Genomic DNA, 21,501 nt, shown 5'->3' with positions numbered 1-21,501 from the left:
TGATTAGATTTTCAAAAATTAATTTTGCTTAGCTTTCTTGTTATATTTGTTCCTTGAATTAGCATTTTTATTATAACAAATCTTGGTTTGTTATAGTTTTGGTTCAGGATGTGTTGAAAAATGTGTTCTGCATGTTGACAGGTTGCTTTTTTAAGTATATTGCTGAACTGCACTAGCAACTTTCTGTGCATGCCAAGTACATTTGAGTAAGCCTAATGTTTCTCATATCAGTGAATGGCACGGCTATTTTGATCCATGCCAAACGAAAAAAACATTAGCAGCACTTTAACAAAAAATAATACATTACTAATTATAGATGACTTTACTTATTCAAAATAGGGTCACATTTTTCTAGGTACACTTTAATTATAATGCCCACAAGCCAGATAGCCATACATTGATTTTGTGAGCTTAAGAGAGGTCCTTGATATTTTTTTAGGGGAAGTAAACCCCCTCCTATGCTTCTTTATGCCGAGCCACCCTTTGAGACTTGAAAGCCATCCATTATGTATGCTTAAAGGTGTAAAGCTGTAATTTGGCAACGTGAAATTCCATGTAAAGTCAGAATCTCATTTATTGGAAATAGTCTGGATTGTTATGTCATAAGGGGCAGCAGAGAATGAATGAAGATGCTATTGTTTTGCCCCTTGGAGAAGGAGAAGACATGACAAGTAGTTCTGTGATACGATCTGGAGGATTCCCCCACCCCCAACAGAATACAAGGCTGCAATTTGAAAGGAAAGACTGGCACAGAGGGAGAGGTACTTTTTTAGCACTTTCCCCACATACTATTTCCATTTGAAAATTTTGCACACAAGCAGGACTTGCACTCCTGTAACACTTTCCGGGGAGAAAGCCCCATTGAACACAGGGAGACCTCATTAAGCCTGCATAGGATTACACTGTAAAATGTTTTAAATGTATAAGCGAAGATATGAAGTGTGAACACAACAAAAGTGTTTGTCATAAAGAGAACAGAGCTTTGATAAGCTACTAGTCCTTGTTTAGCCAATGGCAGCAAGTAAGAAAAAAAATGTGTTTTAAATAATTTATTGAAGTGAAATAAAAAAAGAGGCTGCCAGCCATGAGAGAGAGCTTGGAGATAAAGGCTTTGGAGGACCTTCTCCCTTGTGGAAATTACTTGTACAGTACAGTATCCATTTCCTACTGGAGATTCCAGAACTCATAGGAAAGCAACGGAGCAGGGATGGAGACCGAACCCCTTTCAGGGCAAGCAGCAGTTTGTATATTTCAGTGTGGGCTCTATCTCTTTAAAGTCTCGTCTGACTTATCTTTGTTAGCATGCAATGTCTTGAAGCTTTGCAAAAAAAAAAAAAATCTTACTCATCTCCCTAAACTGTTCAGATTTGGGGGGAGAGGGTTGTAGGCTCCCTTGTTAAGGAGGTTAGGCAACAATGCCTTTTAAAAATTGTGTTATGCGTGGGGCTATAATCCAATAGTATTGCTTGTGAGTTTTGCGGATTGTGGAATAAAAAAATGTGAAAGTAAAATCTCAGAAGTCACTGTTTTGTGTGCTTGTGCATGAAACCATATGCTTTCTCTAAAATTTTACTCTAATGATGGGAGCTCTATTCTAACAACATCTAGAGGATGTCAGATTAGCTACCTTTGCTTCTGTCATCTGGAAATTTTAATCTAAAGTGAGGACAAGCATATATGACAGCTGAATCAAATCTGTATAATTTTGCTCAATTTAGAGAGCATTTTTTTGGGGGGGGGGAAAGAGGATGGATTATATTTTCCTGCTAAGACAGGTTTTCCTATTTTGATAAATGATTTTGCAATAAGGGCCAGGAGCACTGTTGAGTAAAACAGATTTATCACATACACAAACTGATAAATACATTGCAATATTTTCTCTCAAAACTTTTGTATAACCTGGTCACCGGAGGCACTGCTGAACACATAGCATCTGAGAAAGGCTGAATTTTGTAGCTTGCTAGGGAAAGCCCACTTAGGTTGAGAGTGCTGCAAGGATCAACTTGTTTTTGGGAAATGGGATGCTGCTTTAGTGACAAGAAATGCTAGAGATAATACTCTTGGATCACTTCTAAATCCTCAGTTTTGTTTTCTATCCAGTCTACCCTTGTTCTAAAAATCAAGGGTAGACTGCTGTTAGAGGGGTGCACAAACAAAGTGTAAATGTAAGACATACTTACATGCTACTAATTCATACTTACATTGAAAATACCCCATTTTCCCCCTTGCAAGGGACCCAGGGTTTTATAGTTATGTGAGGTGAACAGTGCTTCAGGACTTTTCAGTACCGTCACAGAAGTACTATTCCTGACATTCTTGGGAAAAAGCCATGACAGAATATATCCTGGCAACAGAAAAACTGTAGAACACCCCTAACTGATCTCTCGTCACTGCTAATACTAACTTATATCTATAATTAATTGCTGTTCTAAGTAATAGTGTTCTGTTGGTACATAATTGCTTAAAAGCTTTTCAATTTACAATAGAACAACATGAATTATCATTAGTTGTTTTTAATTTGCAATCATATAAAGTTTTCCAACGTTGATTGACTTTTAGCAATTGCATTTTCATCTCATACTTAAGTTTTAATAATATGGAACTAGCTACATAATAGGAAATAGGTGTCAATGTCAACTTTTGTTTATTTATTTGTTGGTCTCTACCTTGTAAACCGTGGGACGTGGGTGGCGCTGTGGGTTAAACCACAGAGCCTAGGGCTTGCTGATCAGAAGGTTGGCGGTTCGAATTCCCGCGATGGGGTGAGCTCCCATTGCTTGGTCCCAGCTCCTGCCCACCTAGCACTTCGAAAGCACATCAAAGTGCAAGTAGATAAATAGGTACCGCTCCGCCGGGAAGGTAAACGGCGTTTCCGTGCGCTGCTCTGGTTCGCCAGAAGCGGCTTTGTCATGCTGGCCACATGACCCGGAAGCTGTACGCTGGCTCCCTCGGCCAGTAACGCGAGATGAGCGCCGCAACCCCAGAGTCGGACACGACTGGACCTAATGGTCAGGGGTCCCTTTAACTTTACCTTTACCTTGTAAACCAAAGCAAACACACACACACACACACAAAAAAAAAACACAACCCTGAAGTTGTACTAAACTAAAACCACATAACATGTTTTAACAATACTGCTGGGATCACATTTATGTTGTTTTTAAATTAGCTGCTGCATTCTGTTATTTGCTTATGTGCTGTGGGGGTTGGTCTTTATTCTAGTAAGTGAGCTTTGCAGTCATTATGCAGTCACCAGGCTGTTGCAGCTGGGCTTGGAGGCAAGACAACAGTGCATTATATTGTTGTATATGGAAGCCAGGTTCAAGAGTTGATTTGTGACACTCATTTCCTGGGCTGTGGAAGATGTGGGAACAGTAAATCAGAATGATGGCTTTGTTGCACTGCAGAAAATGCAGCTTCCTGATCTACTGATGTTGTGCGTCTTAAGGAAGCTTGGCATGTAAAGCGGTAATGCTCTTTATGGAGAGCAGGATGCTAATAAGAATAACTGAACTAAATTGCTCTATAACTACACTATTTTAATAAGGATAGACTATATACCAAGCAAATTGCATTGCTTTACATTCTTTTATCAGACAGCAGCACTTCATGCTGTTATATTTAAAAGCAGTAAATTAAGTAAGATATTTGGTGTGTTTAATTCAAAAGACTGCACTCTGTTTGATCAATAGAAGTGAGGCCTTATTTTCTAACACAACACTTGGTTCACAATAGTTGGATTCCATCTAGTGTGTGAAAGCATTGTATATTTGTTTTCCACATCCTATTTATTGGCTAAAGGGTAAATGCCAGCATCCTCAATGTCTTTATATTTCATCCATAAAGCGCCTAGGGTGGTATATAGAGGACATGGCTGACTACTCTGCTCCTTTAAGCTTTTAAAAGAGGCAGAGGACTGTGTGCTTGAGGATTTCCATTAGCTAAGAAGAGATGAGGTAGGAGCAAAGACGATGGTGTGGGACAGTTACTTTAGTTACTCAATTATTGTTTCTGCTATACATTACCTGATAAGGATGAAGGTGATCAAGAAAGCAACAGGATAGGCTTCATTTATAACTTTTGTTGCCAAGGGGGTCTTCCTTTAAATTTCAAAACACTAACAAAAGTCAAGCAGGGTGGAAACTCCAGATATGATCGGCAATTTTTTCAGAAATTACATTTATTTATTATCGTGTCTATAGGGCCTCCAAGGAGCTCTGGCAAACATTGTCCAGGCCTGGAGGACCTGCTGTTGCCAGTTCAAAAACAAGTTTCACTTTTGTGTAGGGTTTCACTGTCCCTCTTGCACCCTCTTTTGGGTTCCTTTCTTCCAATCTGTGTCCTGTCATCCTGTTCTTTAGGCCTAGAATACCTTCTGTTTGACCTTTTTATTCAGTGAAGCCATGTTAGCCTGACCATTCCATCTGATTCCTCAGAGGTATTCTAACAAGGTAGAACAAGCATGGCGGGGGCATCATCATGACAGACTCTACCCCAACTTTCACATTTCATTTAGAGATATTAAAGTGAGCCTGATGCTCATGGCATTTGTGCATGTGTATGAACCTCTTTATATGACCGGGAATCCTTCAAAGGTTGGGTTTCTGATCATGTAGAGACATCACTAAGCACATATACTTACTTCAAATGTTGAAACATGTAAGAGGTGGACACAGTGTTGGTATCCCTCACCCCCAGATAATTTGCATTATTCAATTATATGTGACAGTAGCACCTTTTCATGTTCTTTTCATGTGCCTGCCCCTGTTCACAAAATAAAGCCAGGGGTGGGATGGTTTTTCCCTGTAACTTACATCTCCGCAGTTAATTTCTCTTGGCACTTTTCTCTGCTCTTGAGTCACTTCTAGCATTGGAGCCAGGAAAGAAGAAAAGTGGATGGAGTAGTGAGGCACAGGACAAGCAGCAGGGAGGGTTCACCTTCACTGATAGGACATTTCTTTTTCTCTTTTTTCTTGGTGTTTTTGACATACAGTATATATATACTGTCTAGTTACTTCCTCCGCCATGTCAATTAAGCTAATAGACTTAGCAGTGCTTTGCTCTGCCCTGTAACCTGCTTTAGCCAATGACCATCTGCTCAAATACTGAGGCATAAAACAGGAGTGAGGCACTTGGGAGCGAGTAGCATTTGTTGGATATTGCAGTGTCTCAAAATAAATAAAATAAGAAGGACAACCAGGAGTCCAAGTAAGAGACAAATGAGAAGTTGTTATCAGAAATAAACCAAAACTCTTTTGGAATATGAATTGCATATTCTTTAGAGCAGGCATGGCCAAACTTGGCCCTCCAGATGTTTTGGGACTACAACTCCCATCACCCCTAACTAACAGGACTAGTGGTCAGGAATGATGGGAATTGTAGTTCCAAAACATCGGGAGGGCCGAGTTTGGCCATGCCTGCTTTAGAGGATCCCATAAGGTGTTAAGTACGTTCAGGGAGGCACCTGGTCTAGAGCTGGAAAGCAGAACCAAATTAGTTTCCTTATATAGGAAGGAATTCCGTGCACTTACCAGACTGGCTTTACCTGCCAAACCTCCAGGTGGTGCTTGGTCGGAGCTCCTAAGAGCTGAAATGGTTCCTGCTTCCTTTGGGGTGGGAGGTGGTAGAAATCCTTTTATTCCTTTGGTTGCTGCCTCCAGGTATCCCCTTCTCCTTCCTACCAACACATCCTAGGCTTGGCAGTGGGGTTGTGGCTCCAAGGGTGAGGGTAGCGATCTGAGTTGGGTGGGTGTGTACCAGAATCTCTTGATGCTGATGGATGATGGGCAGAATGAGGCTGGGTGCTCCACATGATCTACCACGGGGCACTGCTTCTGCATCCCTGACCCACAGGGTATGTAGCTGTGTGTGGAACCCATCACAGAACTGTTTCTCATAGAACTTTCTTGCATGGCCATAGCAAGCATGCATGCTTAATGGAGCAGCACATTGGAGGATTGAGTTAGCAAAGAGAATACTTCCTGAGGTCTATGGCAGGGGATGGAACGGCAGGTCCCAGGGCCAGTCTTAGGACAAGAGGAAATAGGAGCTTCAGGGACCACTCAAGTTCCTCCTCTAGAAGCTCTTCCAGAGCTTCTTGTACTTCCCACAAGCTTGCAGCCCATGGGTTCCAAAGAGGCACCTCCTCCCCTTGGTGGGGGAGAGGAACCCCCCAAAGAAGCAAGCCAACACATTCCCCTCATTGACTACGATACTGCCACTGTGCAAAGCTAAGTCAGCATGTTCCCATTGACCCTGGGGTTCATTCCTAGCCAGGCCACGCAGCTATATGAGGCAGGGTCTGAATCCCCAGATACAGGAAGTGGCAGAGAGGGAAAGACTTTTGGAGTAAGACAGAAAGGAGCCTACCCTGCTGTTTCCTTTGGAAGTTTTCCTGGTGCTTTTGGTGAACGCCACAGAAGCTACCCAGAAGGAAGCAAGAATCGCCTACCCACAGGGTCCTCCATGGGCGTAGCCAGGATTTATGTTAGCAGGGGCAGGCTTCGTGCTGGGAGGGGGGACAGAACCTCAGTTAAGTATTTTTATTGATTTGCTTGATCTAGAGGGGCAGCTGCCCCCCTTAGCCACGCCCATGGGGTCCTCCTTAGGCATTGCACCTGCCTAAGGCTTGAAGACAGAGTGGGTAAGCCCAACTAAGGGCAAGTTTGCAGTGGAGCTGTTGTAGGTGCCTGTTCATTTATTATGTCAGCTCCTAAACTGGGGAACACCCAGACGAGGAGGTTTTTCTTATGTGACCTTTTCCCAGGTCAGGATGGTCCAGGTAAAGGAGGTTTTTGAGGAATATTTATTTGTTTATTCAGCTCCCCAATCACTTCCAGTCTTGTTCTGTGGAGTATGGAGAGGCCATAATTTTCCTCTGCTTGCTGGCTGCAGAGGAGGTACCCCCCCAATACCCTTCAGCATCCTCTGAGAACAGCAGTCCACAGTAAGAATTTGTTTTTTCACAACAAGAGCCTGCCTTGTGAATCTTGCTTTATTCCATTCCTTAAGTAGATGGCAAACAAACAGTTTTTGAGGCTTAGTGAGAGGTTTCTTCTGTAGTATTTGATGGAGGAACTACTCAGAGCCTTCTGTTGAGTTGTAATAGGTCTCTTATTAGATTACAAAAGGAAGCTTATTATTCTAAATGTATAACCCACAAGTTTTCTACTCATTTAAATAGGGTGGGGATGATAGTACTACCCTGCTTAGGCAGAAGAGAATGCATGTATCTTCAGTTACTTAGTGGATCACATCTATCATCCCTATTTTCTGGAAATGGTTTATTTTATTATCCTTATTAGCTAAAGTAAATCTGATAATGGAAGCCAGGATAATGATTGGCATTTTCCTGACTACTTCTGTTCTCAAGATAACTGCCAGAAGAATGCAACAGTATTTGGCTGTATACAAAGCACCTGTAACATCACCATCATAACAGTAATATAACATTGATAGTCTGTTTTCAAGTCAAATAGCTTTTCACGAAAGTAAGAAGCCAAAATTGTTGCATATGCCTGTTGTGGAGAGAATAAAAACAAGTCCACACTTTTTGGAAGGGTACAGCTTTTAAAGTCCATCAGGATACTCAGTTTACTGCCGTATACATATTTTAATGGAAAATTGATTGTGGGGTTTGAAAATATAGTTTCTCTTTATTTGGTGTACCAGCAATGTGTAATTGGGCGTTTACAATGTAATACTGCAATTGTATGCACTCTTATTTGCGGAGTAAGTGTCATTTATCCCAGTGGAACATATTTCTGAGTGAGTGTGCATAAGCTGGGATCAGACTGCCCTTTCATTGTTGGTTTACACTTGTATGAGTATTTACTCTAGTTTGTATATGATAACCTTTTAGGCATTTCAGAATTTGTTAGTTTGTTTATAATGCAATCCTAAGCATACTTTCCTATAAGTAAGTTTCATGGAAATAAATCCAATTTTACTACTGAGCAGACCTGCTTGGACAGGAGACTGGGATATGCCATTTCATGGAGAGTGATACTGTATGCATAAATGCTTGCGTTTTTAGAAAATGCTTATTCTCCCTCCCTTTTCTCCATTTGTTAATGCATTCTATAGAGGAAAAGTCCGGTAAGAAATTATCTATCCCATTTTCTTTCTTTGTATCTATCATTTTAATGGATTATTTGCCTTAGCAAGTAATCACTTTATTTATATTTTTAAAAACAGTCTATAAAACCAAGAATATAAAATGCAACATCTTATTACCGGTATTTACAGGTACTGGTAATTTTCCATTTGGCTTTCTTTATGAGCAGTGGCTAATCCCTTTCAATTCACATTGCACATAAATATATGTAATGGTATGAAGCTTTAAATCCTAACAATGCTGGAATAAATGCGGACTTTCCGCAAGTAAAGTATGAACCTCTGTAACTCTACCTCTGGTTTCTTGACTGTTCATAAAATCATTCAGTCATAGTATTTTGTGGTCTATCATCATCATCATCATTTACTAAATTTGTATACTACTCTTCAGCTGAAGATCCAGTGCTGGATTTTCTTTCATTTCACTGCATTAATTTCTCCAATTGTTGTTTTTTTAGACAACATGAAGGCTGCTGTACAGTCTGGTTCAACCAGACATCCAGGACTTTGCTATATTGATATGCTAAATTGACGCCTTCCCTAAATTATGGAGACATAAAAAGGGAGTTAGCACCTCCATCACTAAATTCATGTTATGTCCACAGTAGTTTTCTTTCACTTTCATTGGGCTTATGAAATCTGTATCCATCCTGCCAAGGAATACATGTTGTGTACTTACGAGAATTAGACCTACCGTATTTGGTTTATTCTGCTTTGTGGTGGAAGCTGCTTCATATGCTGTTCTGTAGGATTGAATCAGGGCTGGCCCACCCATGAGGAGGCAGTGGCAGTTTCTGGCTGGATCTCATGTGCTCTGCAAGATCCTGCCAGAGCTCGCCACTGTTTCTCAGGTGCTGCCACACAACCCAGGTAAGGGAGGATTTTGTGGGGTGGCAGGAGGGTAGCACGACAAGAGACATTCCTGTTTTGTCTCAGGCAGTGAAGTGGGGCCACTCTGCCACTGGATTAGATCCATGGTCTGCTTTTGTACAAATATTAAGTAGCCAGGAAAATTGTGTCTGCTTGGTGGGCTGAGACCAAAACTTTGAAAAAGAAATGTTGATGGAATCTGAGGCTAAATTAGTAGCATACTAGATATTTGCAGATTCCTTTCCCCAGCCTTAAATGTCACAGTTAAGTAGAAGTGGCAAGCAGTTGCTTACTGGAAAGAATGAAAGGAAAATATGTATTGACAAATTCTTGGCTAGTGTGTATTGGCATTGTTCCACTGAAGTTACTGAAACTGTGTGAGATTATGAACTGAAGGCCTGCACAGTAGTATCCAAGCTGTAGCCAAAAATAGCCCAACTCTCTCCAGAGAGCACTGCTGCTTCAGTTATATTTATTTATTTTAGAGGTTTACATACCACCAGTAAACAAAGTATCTAAGCAGTGAAGACAACACACCCATAAAAGAGGATAAATGCTATCAATTACTTGGCATTTTGACTTGGTTAGTTTGATTTGCATTGCAATATGATTGCAAACTGATCCTTGTCCATCTTCGGCTCTGTTGTTTTTATAATCTCATCTAAATCAATAGCCAAGAACATTTTTGAACATTTATGCACTCAAGTTCAACAAGTGTCTCACCTATATTCAGGCAGTCATAAATACATTATTACCCATTTAGGTATGGGGGAACTAAGAAGGACGGCTTGCCTAATCTCTCTTTGCATCTTGTGTACTTTTGTATGCCACAGCATTTCCTGTATTTATAAGAATTAATGTGATCATTCTTCGGAAAACTCATGACGTGTGTGCCTGTTTATCTGTATTTCTCTACTAATTTCTTCCTGCAAATAAGCCAACACAGTAGAACTCTAATTTGCCAATTTATTTTTTAACAAGGATTTACCAGAGAGATATGAGAAGGGGACCTTGAGGGCAGATTAAAATTTGCTAGGCTTCTTAACAATCAATGTATCACCCTTCCATACCTATGGCATTTCTTCCTTTAGTTAGGTTTATGAGGTATCAAGGGGTCAGACTACAAAAACAAGGTAGATCTGTGATTGGATAATCTTTTTTGTTTTAAAAACTTAAGTGCAGTGACAAGGAGCCCCTCGGCAGCTGTGAGTTGAGGGAGTATTTAACCCTTTTCCCCCCTGGATCAGTTCCAGAATTTGGAGTGCTATGTGCAGGCTGGCATTCTAGGTTCCATCCTATCAGAGTATCTAAGCTGGGCAGCCCCTTTGGCATTGCTGCATAGGCCTCAAGGAGCCTCAAAGTTAACCATTTGTTTCCAAAATTTATGCAGACATCTATATAGCTTACTCATTAAAAGGACATCAGATAGGTTCAGGATCTTCATGAAGCAGGGGGAATCTGGGGAAATTGTTTACTTAATTTGTGAAGCTAGAGGAAGATCTCATCATCCAAAGTACTTTTTATTATTGATCTGTCACTCTCTGACTAGGTACCTTTCTCTCTTCCTTTTTGCTGATAACAGAGGCGCAGCCCGGTAAGATGTTGCATGACTTTTCACGTTAAATCAGTAGCAGGAACAACTGGGAGTGCTTGTCATCTGGGTTTAATTTAAATTAGTTTTGTGAACTGCAAGCACAGCAAATTAATTAACTTAAAAGTAATTGGTGAAAATTACTGTTCTTTCAGGGGTGTGGGGGGCTATCTGTAGCAGCCTTGTTCTTTTATAGAAATATTGAATGGAACAATACTGGCACTACTACAGGTTCCACATAATACCCGTTCCACATTTGTAAGAACTCAATTGTTTTGTGTGGCAGCACCTCCTCTTTGGAACTCCCTGCCTATTGAGATCAAGCAGGTCCCTATACTGTACTCTTTTCAGTGCCTGCTAAAAAACATTCCTGTTTAGACAAACCTAGCCCCAGATGCTTAGAAAGTTGAGGTAATTTTAATCTGTTTTAGTATTTAAACTTGTGTACGTTTTAAAATAGGGACTCGGGTGGCACTGTGGTCTAAACCACTGAGCCTAGGGCTTGCCGATCGGAAGGTCGGCGGTTCGAATCCCTGGGACGGAGTGATCTCCCGTTACTGGGTCCCAGCTCCTGCCAACCTAGCAGTTCAAAAGCATGGCAAAGTGCAAATAGATAAATAGGTACCGCTCTGGCGGGAAGGTAAAAGGCGTTTCCGTGCGCTACTCTGGTTCGCCAGAAGCGGCTTTGTCATGCTGGCCACATGACACAGAAGCTGTCTGTGGACAAACACTGGCTGCCTCAGCCTAAAGAGCGAGATGAGCATGCAACCCCAGAGTTGTCCACAACTGGACCTAATGGCCAGGGGTACCTTTACCTTTACCTATGTTTTAAAATAGGGTTGTGAATTTTATTGATTTTATTGCTTATCTTTTTGTAAACCACTTTGAGGTGTCTTTTTTTTTTAACAGTTAAGCAATTTCTAAATTTTATTAAATAAATTAAATCAATCAATCAATCAATCAATCAAATATTGCTTAGGAATTCTTTAATGTTTTATTTACCCGTAAGTCTCAGTAGTGCCACTCTTGAAATTGTCCTACACAGAAACTGTCCTTCTTGGAGAAATGGATAATTTTTTGGATTACTGCATTTTGAATAAAGCAGTCTGCCAACTATACTCTAGTTTCACCTCAGATCGTATAAATCTTTCGCCTTTTACTAAAGATTTCCGTGGAGAGGAACATTTATGAGTTTTCAACTAATTTTTTGAAGCCTTGCTTCGGCAGGGCTGGGGGGCGGGGGGAAGCAGTCTGCCAACTCTCATAATTGTTCAGAAAATTTTCAAACCTTTCTGCATAGAACAAGGAAGCAACCATGCTAACTGAATTGAGCTATTGCCAAGATGAACTTCCCTGGTTGATTTTCTTTTCCTTTTGTTTTTGAGGTTCTGACCAGAATTTTTTCACACTTGCTATTCATATACTTCCTGCAATGTATTCTCTTGATGTGATATGGCGCCTATTTAACAAAAATGTGCAAAAAATAGCTTGGTCTTATGGCTTACCATTGGCTTCTAAAGAGAAAATTTCATGGAACATTATTTGTTTAATTGGCACATGTTAACATCCGATATGTCATAGGCCGATAATATGCCTAGCATATCCATTAGAATATGTTTCTGAGGACTGACTACAGAATAGAAATCTTGGCAAGAATCAGCTAGTGACATGTTTGGCTAGGAACCAATTCTCTTTCACCAGACTTCTGCCTACAGTGCTAATAATAATTTTGTTGTCCTTAATAACTCTCTTCCTTGAACTTTGGTGTTACTGTCTCTTCCTGTAGCATAGAAGTATTCTTAGTGGAGATATTATTGCACAAAGTGTGATTTGAAAGGAGAGGTTTTTGCAAGAATTTGCCTTGAAAAACTCTTTTCTTTGACAATACATGCATTTTGCAGCAACATTGTGTGAGTGAAGGATGGATGTATGATGGTGGCAGAGATATGAGGATTAGTGACTGACAGTAAATTTGCCCTATCTTCCCTGTTGCTATGGCAAATACTGTTGACAGCTGTTCTGATACCTTTTGCATATTCAGACCTTTTGCATATTCCCACCTACCTCCTACTTTCAGAAGTTTTATCTCCTTCCCCCTGTCCCCACCAATTGTTTCTTTCTGTCTTCTGGAATATTAAAGCCTGCTTGGAAACATGTTTGATTTCAGTCCAAAGCCGGTGATCAAGTGTGTGAGACTATGTATGATTTCTTTAAGAAGTTCTAGAACAGTAAATAAATGACTTGTCAAGCTCTCTGGGTTTGTTTGGCACATTGTTGCAATTCCACAATGTATGATCACTTTTCGTTTGTTTGTCTTGATTCAAAAACCTGAAATTCTCAGGCAGTGCATTTGTAGCAGCTAATCAAATATTCTATTTGCCTATATCTGGTATTTGTATGGGTGTGAATGAATCTGCACTGGGGTACAAACCTCCAAAATGAAGAATGTGAATCCAAGTTAATTTTAGCAGTGTTAATTCCTAATTCTGTTTTCTTTCTTTTCAACAAAGGCAAGCTGCCATTTATTGTACGTGTCTAAAAATATAATCCTATACAGTAGTCCTAAACTGTAGTTTTTGTTTTTAATTGTAGGGTACAATTAAAAGGAATTTATCTAGTAAGTATATCTATTTATTGAATTTTGTTTGGACACAATATATCTCAGGAAGGTGGATATATTTAGAATCCTCAAGATTACATAATTTTACACCTTAATTTTCAAACTCTAGAATCATTGCAACAACTAATTTTTAAGAGACTAAAGTCTATATATTGTTAATGGGATAGTCCTCAAAATGCTATGAGGACATTATTCCATGCACTACTATTAAATTATGCATGAATTTATAATGTAAAATTAACAGACTCTGACAGTCTCAAAATGAGATGACGCATTTTAAATGAAAAGGCATATGGAGTGTTTGCAATTGGCTGAATGCACAAACCAGTTCAACAGGGCCTAAAATTACAAGATGTTCGTAATCTGGAACGATGAAGGGTATGGCTGAAATGGAATTTTCTAAAGCTTTTCCATAAAATTGGGCCACATGAAAATAGGTTAATGGCAAGTCATGGAATCAGTTTATTATCTCACAACAAATGCATTATATGTTTTTAAGGTGGCAAATGAATAATTTTTTTAGCAAGTTATATGCATATTAAGAGACACCCACTGTGAGTAATGTGAGGGGAGCAATTTGAAGCTGGAAGGGCATGCAGGGTCACGTTGACATGAACTATGAAAACTGGTTCAAATTATTCTGGAAATGGACAACATAGTTAAGCTTGGACCTAGTACTATATAAGTACTAAAACTAGCGAGAAATGAACTAGTGGAAGGAACACTGTGGTGGTGCTGCTGACATTATCAAATATTTATGTGAACAAGTTTTCTAGAAGACACTATGAGAAAATTACCTTAAAATGGTTTCTTATGTGCCAGGTGAAGAGATAGCAAGGCCCAGACGTTCAACACCTACTCCAGAGCTTCTAAGGTTAGTATAAATGCTAAACTATATATATAAAAAAACTCATTCAAGCCATGGATGATGTGGAATTCTTGTACCCAAATGATGTACATGCTCTTTTTCTGGCTTACCAACTCCTATCTGTCAAGCCTGTGCACACCTCATTATAGGAAAAGGCAGCCCCTTTCCCCTCTGCATGGAATGTAGCCTACTGAACAAAGATAAGTCACATCAATTGCTCCACCCACTTTTTGCCTCTGGCCCTGCCCACCACTGCAATGTGGCCCTCAACTGCTTTCCTTTGAGGAAACGCTGCCTTGAACTGAAAATGGTTCCCCACTCCTACTATTAAAAAAAAAAATCAACTCTGCCTGTCACCTTTGCTGAATAAAAGATCCTTGCGTGTAATTATCATTCAGCATCTGTGTTGTGCTGCAGCAAAAAAGCCCCGGAAGACTCCACAGTACTAGCACCACTATTTGGTCCACCTCTGGAGTCTGCATTTGAAGAAGAGAAGTTAGAAGGTAGGTGTTGCCAGTTAACTTTATCAATGTACCTTTCTATGTCTGACATGACGTTTAATTTGTTTAACATCTTTATTTCATATGCCTGAGTTCTCTGAAAAGGGGTGGGCTACAAACTCAGTGAATCGCATAAATAAAAACTATTTGTGAACGCAAATGAGTCTGTGAGTATGTATGTGCGCACTTGGTGAAATCTGCCACAAAAGGAGAAGGAAGTGTTTAGCAATTTCTAGGCAACCACATGATGTTAATTCCCAGACAAGAAGCAACTAATATTTGTCCAGTGTTTGCTTTTCAGCCCTGTGGGATAGTTGGTGCTAAGGGTATCTTGTCCCTAGTGTAGGGTTCAGCTAACACCCCTTGCAGTCCACTTGTTACTTTCCACCAGTGCTTCCTAGCCTTTCCCAATCCTGGCCTTAGCCAAGAGCAAGCTGGGTTGCCAATTCCTATTATAAGTGACCCAGAAAAAGCATGGGGTCAGGCCATCCAAAGTGAGAACATGGCCGAATACTTCCTTTCCTTACTTATTAATCTGAATGGATAGACCTGCATGAAATTCTCGTCGTGTTGATTCTAACTCAGCACTGAATTAGGGGAATGGTTGTGGTAATTTAGGTGTCACTGTAAAGCTTTTGTGTTTTGCATATGACAGCTCCAACCATGTTACTTTTATTGGCAGAAATCCTGATACCAGAAAAGCTTTTAACTTGCTCATTGGCTAGAGGCACCAGGAGGCCATTGATCTCTGTATCAATCTCTCTCTGTGCGTGTGCGTGTGCGCACGCGCATTCAGGGCAGAAAGACGCTCGGAATGGTATTCATTGATTTGGTGGTATATGCATTACCCAGCACTGAAATTTATTTGTGGGTTTTGAAAAATGGTTATTAACAAATTATTTCCAAAAAGTTCATATTCTCATTACATTCTCTTCTCATTTTCTCCTGCCATAATCTATCAAGTCACTCCTACAGTTCAGTGTTAGATTCAACTGATGCTGCTAAAGAGAAGCTCTGTTTGGAATTAAGTTCTCATGTTACTTCTAGATTTGTATGCATCATGTTATATGTCTGTGACTTCAGCTCCCATAGATCACTCTGAGGTCTGGGGTTCTGTGCAGCCAGCAAGTCCAAGTGTAGAATCACCGAATTCATCACGACCTTTTCCATCTGGAAGTAAGTTGAGTCGTCTCCTATTTGAAAAATTGTTGGGGTTTTTCATTTTGTTTTTCACTACAAAACACTGAAATGTGAGATAGAAGTGGCAATGTTAAGGGTTATTGCTCATTATACTGTCATGGAAGCAAAGAGATATTAGTTGAATTATGCATTGGAAACCCAGCTTTCAGAAAAGGCAGAGAGACGATTTGGAGTCCTTGGGGAGAAAAGCCTCTGTGATCTCAATTTGCAAATCTAAACCTGACTCCATCCTATCCGAAAGACAAGTCACCTAGCAACCAGTGCAGCATGCCATAAATACACATGCTCCTGATAAGAACCAAAAATTGGATTTGTGGATGTGGAAAAGCAGAATAAAAGTTAACAACATTTATTTTAAAACATATACGGCAGTTCACTCTGGAGACTGAAAACAAAAAAAGTTGTCATTCATAAAATATCAACCACAACAAAAGGCAGGTGATTCTTGGTGCTTAGACTCTGCGGCATGTGCTGCCATATCATAATGATGATCAGAGGAGAAGAGGGATTTTTTTTTTTTACCTATCTTCTACTACAGGGATGAGCAACCCTTTTTGCTCTCAATAGGCAATAGGTAGAAGCTGGGGATGGGGAAGTACACATGCACCCTTACACACAGCAGTGTGAAGTTTACTTGAATTTACCTCCCCAACACAATTGTGCTTCCCAACCCTGTGACTGTAGCAGATATAGAGAAACGCAAACAGAATTCCACTCTCACAACAAGTCTTTGTCCTTCCATTGCAGTCAGACCAGAGGGCTGCTTCTGAGGGTTCAGGGACCCTCCTGGACAGCATGGAATGACATGTGCTGGCTGCAGCTAGAGGAGGGAATTGGCAAAAATTAGGGGACTTGCACAAGCAGAAGTGGCTTCCACTTGTGGAACAGACTTTGGATCTCAGACATCATTTGGTTGAATCTCTAGATATGACTATGAGTTTATTTATTTATTTATTTGACAAATGTTGTCCATTCTTAACTTAAAATTCTTCCATTTGGCTCACAGCACCTCCACCTCTTCCACCTAAGAATATTCCAGCTACACCTCCCCGCACTGGTTCTCCTTTAACAGTTGGAGTAGGTAAGTATGTTCAGCATAAATGACTTTTAGATATGTAAGATCTCTGCTTTATTGCAAAGTAACTGTGTTTCTATTCAGTGCAAATTATAATTTTGTAATGTGAACAGAATATGAAACCTTGTAATCATTTCCTAATAACAACCATCTAATTAGATGCATTTTATGCATATATGATATCCAGGCATTTAATATTTTCATCTGCCTTCAGATACCATAGCAGATTTTCTTTCTTCAGCAAAAAAAGAAGTACAAGCATAAGGAGTGCATAATCTTTTTTTCTAAACCCCTTGAGATTTTTAAATGATTTCTGGTATCTGTGTTGTATTCAGATATTGAACACGTTTCCCACTAAAGTATAGCTATGGTAGTAACATTTTGTATGAACAATTTTGCAATAACTCTGTCAGCAAACTAATAATTTGTGTTATACCTGGTTTGGGTAAGAGGAAAAGTCAGAGGAACTTTAGTGAGCCCATCATGAATCTCAGCACACTTAGGCCTAGATGTAATTCAGAATAATAAAGGTTATACTGTATCTTGTCAGTATGGTCTTCATACAGAACTATGAGTTAATGTAGTTAAAATTATATAGGAATGTTTCTCGAAGCCATGTTTCTTCACGACTTGGGTCCTAAGTTGTTTCTCTGTTTGTGCAAGGTGAGATAAATCCACTCCTACCTTTGCACGAACAGAGAAACAACTTAGGATTCAAGTCGTTCAAGGGCAGGAGTTTTTTTATCTCACCTCCCCCTCCATCAGCAGCCCACATGGTTCTCATACCTCCTCCATTCTCCAGGATTATATTTTTGGGACACAGGAGGCTGCAGAGGGAAGTGAGAGGTGCAAGACCCTGTTCTCTGAATGTGAACTCTTGAAAGGATACTCAGGATCTAAGTGATTGTGGTACTTAGAGACAAGAAATAAGGAGTTTACCAGCATATAATTCATGTTGCAAGTAAACATTGTTAGCTGTATAAACCCACTTGTAAATTTGAGCATGAATTGCTTTGTTTAAATGAGAAAACACAAAAATGGCTTCTAAAAAGATTAGTATACTATGCAACATAAATGTTACCTTGTACAACAATACTTGCAGACTTGATGTTTTAAGGGTATTTCTCTTCAACTGTCTATAACTTTTGAGTTGCAAATTGTGTCCTCTGTTCATTGCTGTTTTATTCATATAAACACTGCAATTCCCAACCTCCAACCCTGTATCTATGCTGGGTTAATATAACGCAAATGAAATGTACCTCCATGTGTGATCATTTATTCCCCAGGTGAACTTACTGTGTATTCTATGTGAATCATGAACAGAGCCAAAAAGAAAATAGGATTTTTTCCCTACCAGCAAACCTTACATTAATTGGTAAAATAAAGTTTTCTACGTGACAATATGACATGAAATGTAATTTTCCCATACTCCTTTTAGATTGAATTTACAGATAATTTTTCAACATACAGTTTTGCAGAATCAAGAGATGATTGGACATGACAAGCTGCTCATTCAGTGGTTCTGGAACAATGGAAAGAATGGATATTCTATGAAAAAAAATGCACCTCTATGTTCACACAAGCATTCTCATTATGTGTGCATAGTATGGGCTTAGAATGGCAAAACTGTAACCATTGGATGCAATCCAGGAAAAAAAGCATTCTGAAATGCCTGCTGACTTCAGTAGGACTTTAGTTCACTTAACTTTTTTTTATAGAATCCAGTGAGCACCTAATCACAGGACAGAATGCATACATTAAGCATAGAAGAGAAGTGGAAGTTTCTAGATCATACCTAGTGCCTTTAGAACAAGAGTGGTAATTTTCAGATACACCAAAATGCAACAAAGCTTATAATACACTCTTTATAGATCCTTCATATAGCATTCTTTTATATACAAATTGCCTTCCAGCCATGGAGGAAAGGAAAAAATGCCAAATCAGTTTCCTTTCCATTAAGAGGGCGCTCCATTTGCCCAGAAATTACAGAAAATAATGATTGTTCAACTCAAGAATAGAGCCCTTTGATCATCTATATTCTCACTGGTCAGTGAGATAATCCCACAATGTATACTGCACAGCACAAATATGCTTATCTACATGCAAGTCATCATGCTTGAATTTCAAGTTACTTTACCATTTTGTTACTAATAAAGACACTCTGTTGGCTTTTCCCTAGCAAACAATTTCCCTAGATTACAATAGCTCCATTTGGGTATATTTGTATGAATGAGATACGCAGTAGACAGCATATTTACATGCAGGTCAACACGGAATGCACTTTAATATTTGTGTGTGTGTGTGTTTGTGTATTTATATATCATACCCTATTATGTAGATATTTGTGCACATGAATTATGTTCCTAGTAGCACCTTAAAATACGTTATGAAAATGTCTGTGCTAGAATGTAGCTGATTTTAAAAGCCCCATACTTACGTAGAACATTAGTACAACTTAGCTGCTGTACAAGTTGATGTTAAAGTTTAAAATCAACTACTTTGACCACAGGAAATGACCAGACAGCAACAGAGGTCAAAAGTGACAAACTACCATCAATCAATGACTTGGATACCATTTTTGGCCCAGTATTATCCCCCAAGTCTGTTGCTGCTGACGCGGAGGATAAGTGGATCAGTTTTTCTGATCAGTCCCCGGAAAACGTAACTCCAGAGGTGACTTCACGGGAAAAGGTGGTGTCCCCGCCTGTGGCATCAGAAACCCCAGATGAGCCTCCAGAGGCTGAAACCTCTCGCAGTGTTCCATCTCCACTCAATTTAGAAGAGGTTCAGAAGAAGGTTTCTGAGCAGACCCACGTTAAAGATGATAACTTAGCACCACCAGCATCTCCTAAAGATTTTGGGGTGGGACAGAGAGCAACGCCACCTCCCCCTCCACCACCTACCTACAGAACAGTGGTGTCATCACCCGGACCCAGCTCTGGCGGTGGCACAGGAAGCACCAGTGGTATGTCTAAACAGCTTTGAGTGTGCTTCAATGTGGCCATGAATGCTGCCGTGTGAACACAAAACCTTTTTAGCTACTCTTAGTTGGTTGGCTTTTAAGCATCAGTCATTGTTTGATTGTACTGTGCCCCGTGGCTTCTTTATTTTCTTTTTATTCTGTGCTCTCGTAGTCCAATTTAACCTTGAACCCTTGATACTGTGTGTTCTTTCCCTGTCATTGCTGAATGTCTGGTGTTTACAGGAGAGCATTATGTCTTTAGTACCAGACATAGTTGGAAAAGCTATTACCTTAAGAGTTTAAGGTGAATTTATAAAACTTCCTAAGCTACAAAGCAACTAGTTAAAATTCTGTCTTCTCCCAATGTACAACCATGCTTAGTTTCTGCCCCTCAAGGAAAGGGCAGCTCCTCGTTTTTCTCCAAGAGGAAGTGATGATCAAAGATACTCCTTTTGCTAAGGAACTACAGAATCTTCTTGACCTTCCTCAGAAAACATGTGAAGCTTTTAATAGGCTTTCTTCTTACCCTTCCAATTTAGAGCTGGGTGCAATCTATGAACAATATGATGGAAATACTGTACCACAACTAGGAAGGATCTCGTGCTTGCCTAGCAAACATTTATTCTGCCAATTCATGGAGCTATCTACAGCTACTGGCCATGATATCTATATTCAGCCTCCACTGTTGGAGGCAGGTTGCATCTGAAAACTAGTTGTTTAGGAACACAAGTCAGAAGAGTGCTGATGCACTCAGGTCCTGGGTTTGGGACTGGACTAGATGGGCCATTGGCCTGATCCACCAGGCTCTTCTCCTGTTCTTCACTACAGATTAAAAACCATAAAGTTAATCTGGAATTTTCCATCAAAGAAATGTTAAAGCATCTCAACAGCAAATTCAATGTTTTATAAAGGTCATATCCACACACAAAATCCTGGGAGCTATAGTTTTTATGGGTGTTATGTCTTCCCCCATTGCAGGTAGGGAAAAAGATTTCATATTGACAGGAAAAATGAGAGGTTAATGATTCTATTTTTCCCCTTCCTACCACAAAGGTTTAGAGGATATGACATCATGGAATCCCCTGTCTGTGACTATCTAGCAAACATGCTGCACATCCTCCCACACACCTTAGGGCTGCAGTCCTATACAAACTTAGCTGAAAGTAAATTCCATTGTACTTGAGATGATTTACTTCTGGGGAGATATGAATAGAATTGCATAATAAGTAACTCAGCTTTAAATGTGAGTGTGGGAGATGAATTAGCAGAAAAAAAATTGCAACAGTAATTGTTTCATGACAACCTTGGGTTGCTACGCAAGATATGCACGTGTGAAAGAGAGTCTTTGCATTGTTTACTTACTGTGCATGCCGCTCTCTGAGAACCACTGGGGGCAAGAGAGGTAATTTGGTAGCCCTTATGCAGAGAACTTTTCATAATTCCACTTAAGGAGAAAAGGATACCTAGAATGATCTAGGCATGCATGCATACATGCACCATTCTTTCCCAGGACTCATTCCCTACCCAACTTAAAAACCTACATGATGCAGTTCTGGTTTGGAGGAGTTTCAGTGGGTGCATGCTTCTTAAGATAGATACTCAGACAAGTTGCTGAAAGTGGCAGGGCTTTCCCTGTGTGCACTCTCACTAGAGCTGGTCTGTATATGAAAGATTATTTCCAAGTGTGGACAGCTGTTAAT

The 21,501-nt window shown here is 39.9% G+C and overlaps 1 protein-coding gene and 1 non-coding gene across 9 annotated transcripts in view; both read left to right on the top strand.

The window, feature by feature from the left end:
• Positions 1–21,501, top strand: part of SGIP1 (SH3GL interacting endocytic adaptor 1) — a 114,419-nt gene that overhangs the window by 57,318 nt on the left and 35,600 nt on the right. For 5 of the 8 annotated variants that reach the window (XM_033151861.1, XM_033151864.1, XM_033151867.1 and 2 more), the window contains 8 exons: positions 8,086–8,097; positions 10,568–10,579; positions 13,169–13,193; positions 14,019–14,070; positions 14,482–14,567; positions 15,648–15,740; positions 16,771–16,845; positions 19,349–19,804. In XM_033151861.1, coding sequence (XP_033007752.1) covers positions 8,086–8,097; positions 10,568–10,579; positions 13,169–13,193; positions 14,019–14,070; positions 14,482–14,567; positions 15,648–15,740; positions 16,771–16,845; positions 19,349–19,804 — 811 coding nt within the window. The remainder of the gene's footprint in view (positions 1–8,085; positions 8,098–10,567; positions 10,580–13,168; positions 13,194–14,018; positions 14,071–14,481; positions 14,568–15,647; positions 15,741–16,770; positions 16,846–19,348; positions 19,805–21,501) is intronic. The other 3 variants (XM_033151869.1, XM_033151868.1, XM_033151866.1) reach the window with 2 other exon arrangements.
• LOC117049316 lies at positions 11,692–11,807 on the top strand. Its single transcript, XR_004426945.1, has one exon. It is a non-coding gene; the product is annotated as a U5 spliceosomal RNA (small nuclear RNA).

This window comes from Lacerta agilis, chromosome 6, assembly GCF_009819535.1.
Source record: "Lacerta agilis isolate rLacAgi1 chromosome 6, rLacAgi1.pri, whole genome shotgun sequence".
Taxonomy (NCBI): Eukaryota; Metazoa; Chordata; class Lepidosauria; order Squamata; family Lacertidae; genus Lacerta; species Lacerta agilis.
Note: the sequence above shows the minus strand (reverse complement) of the source record. Positions and strands in the feature narration are given on the sequence as shown.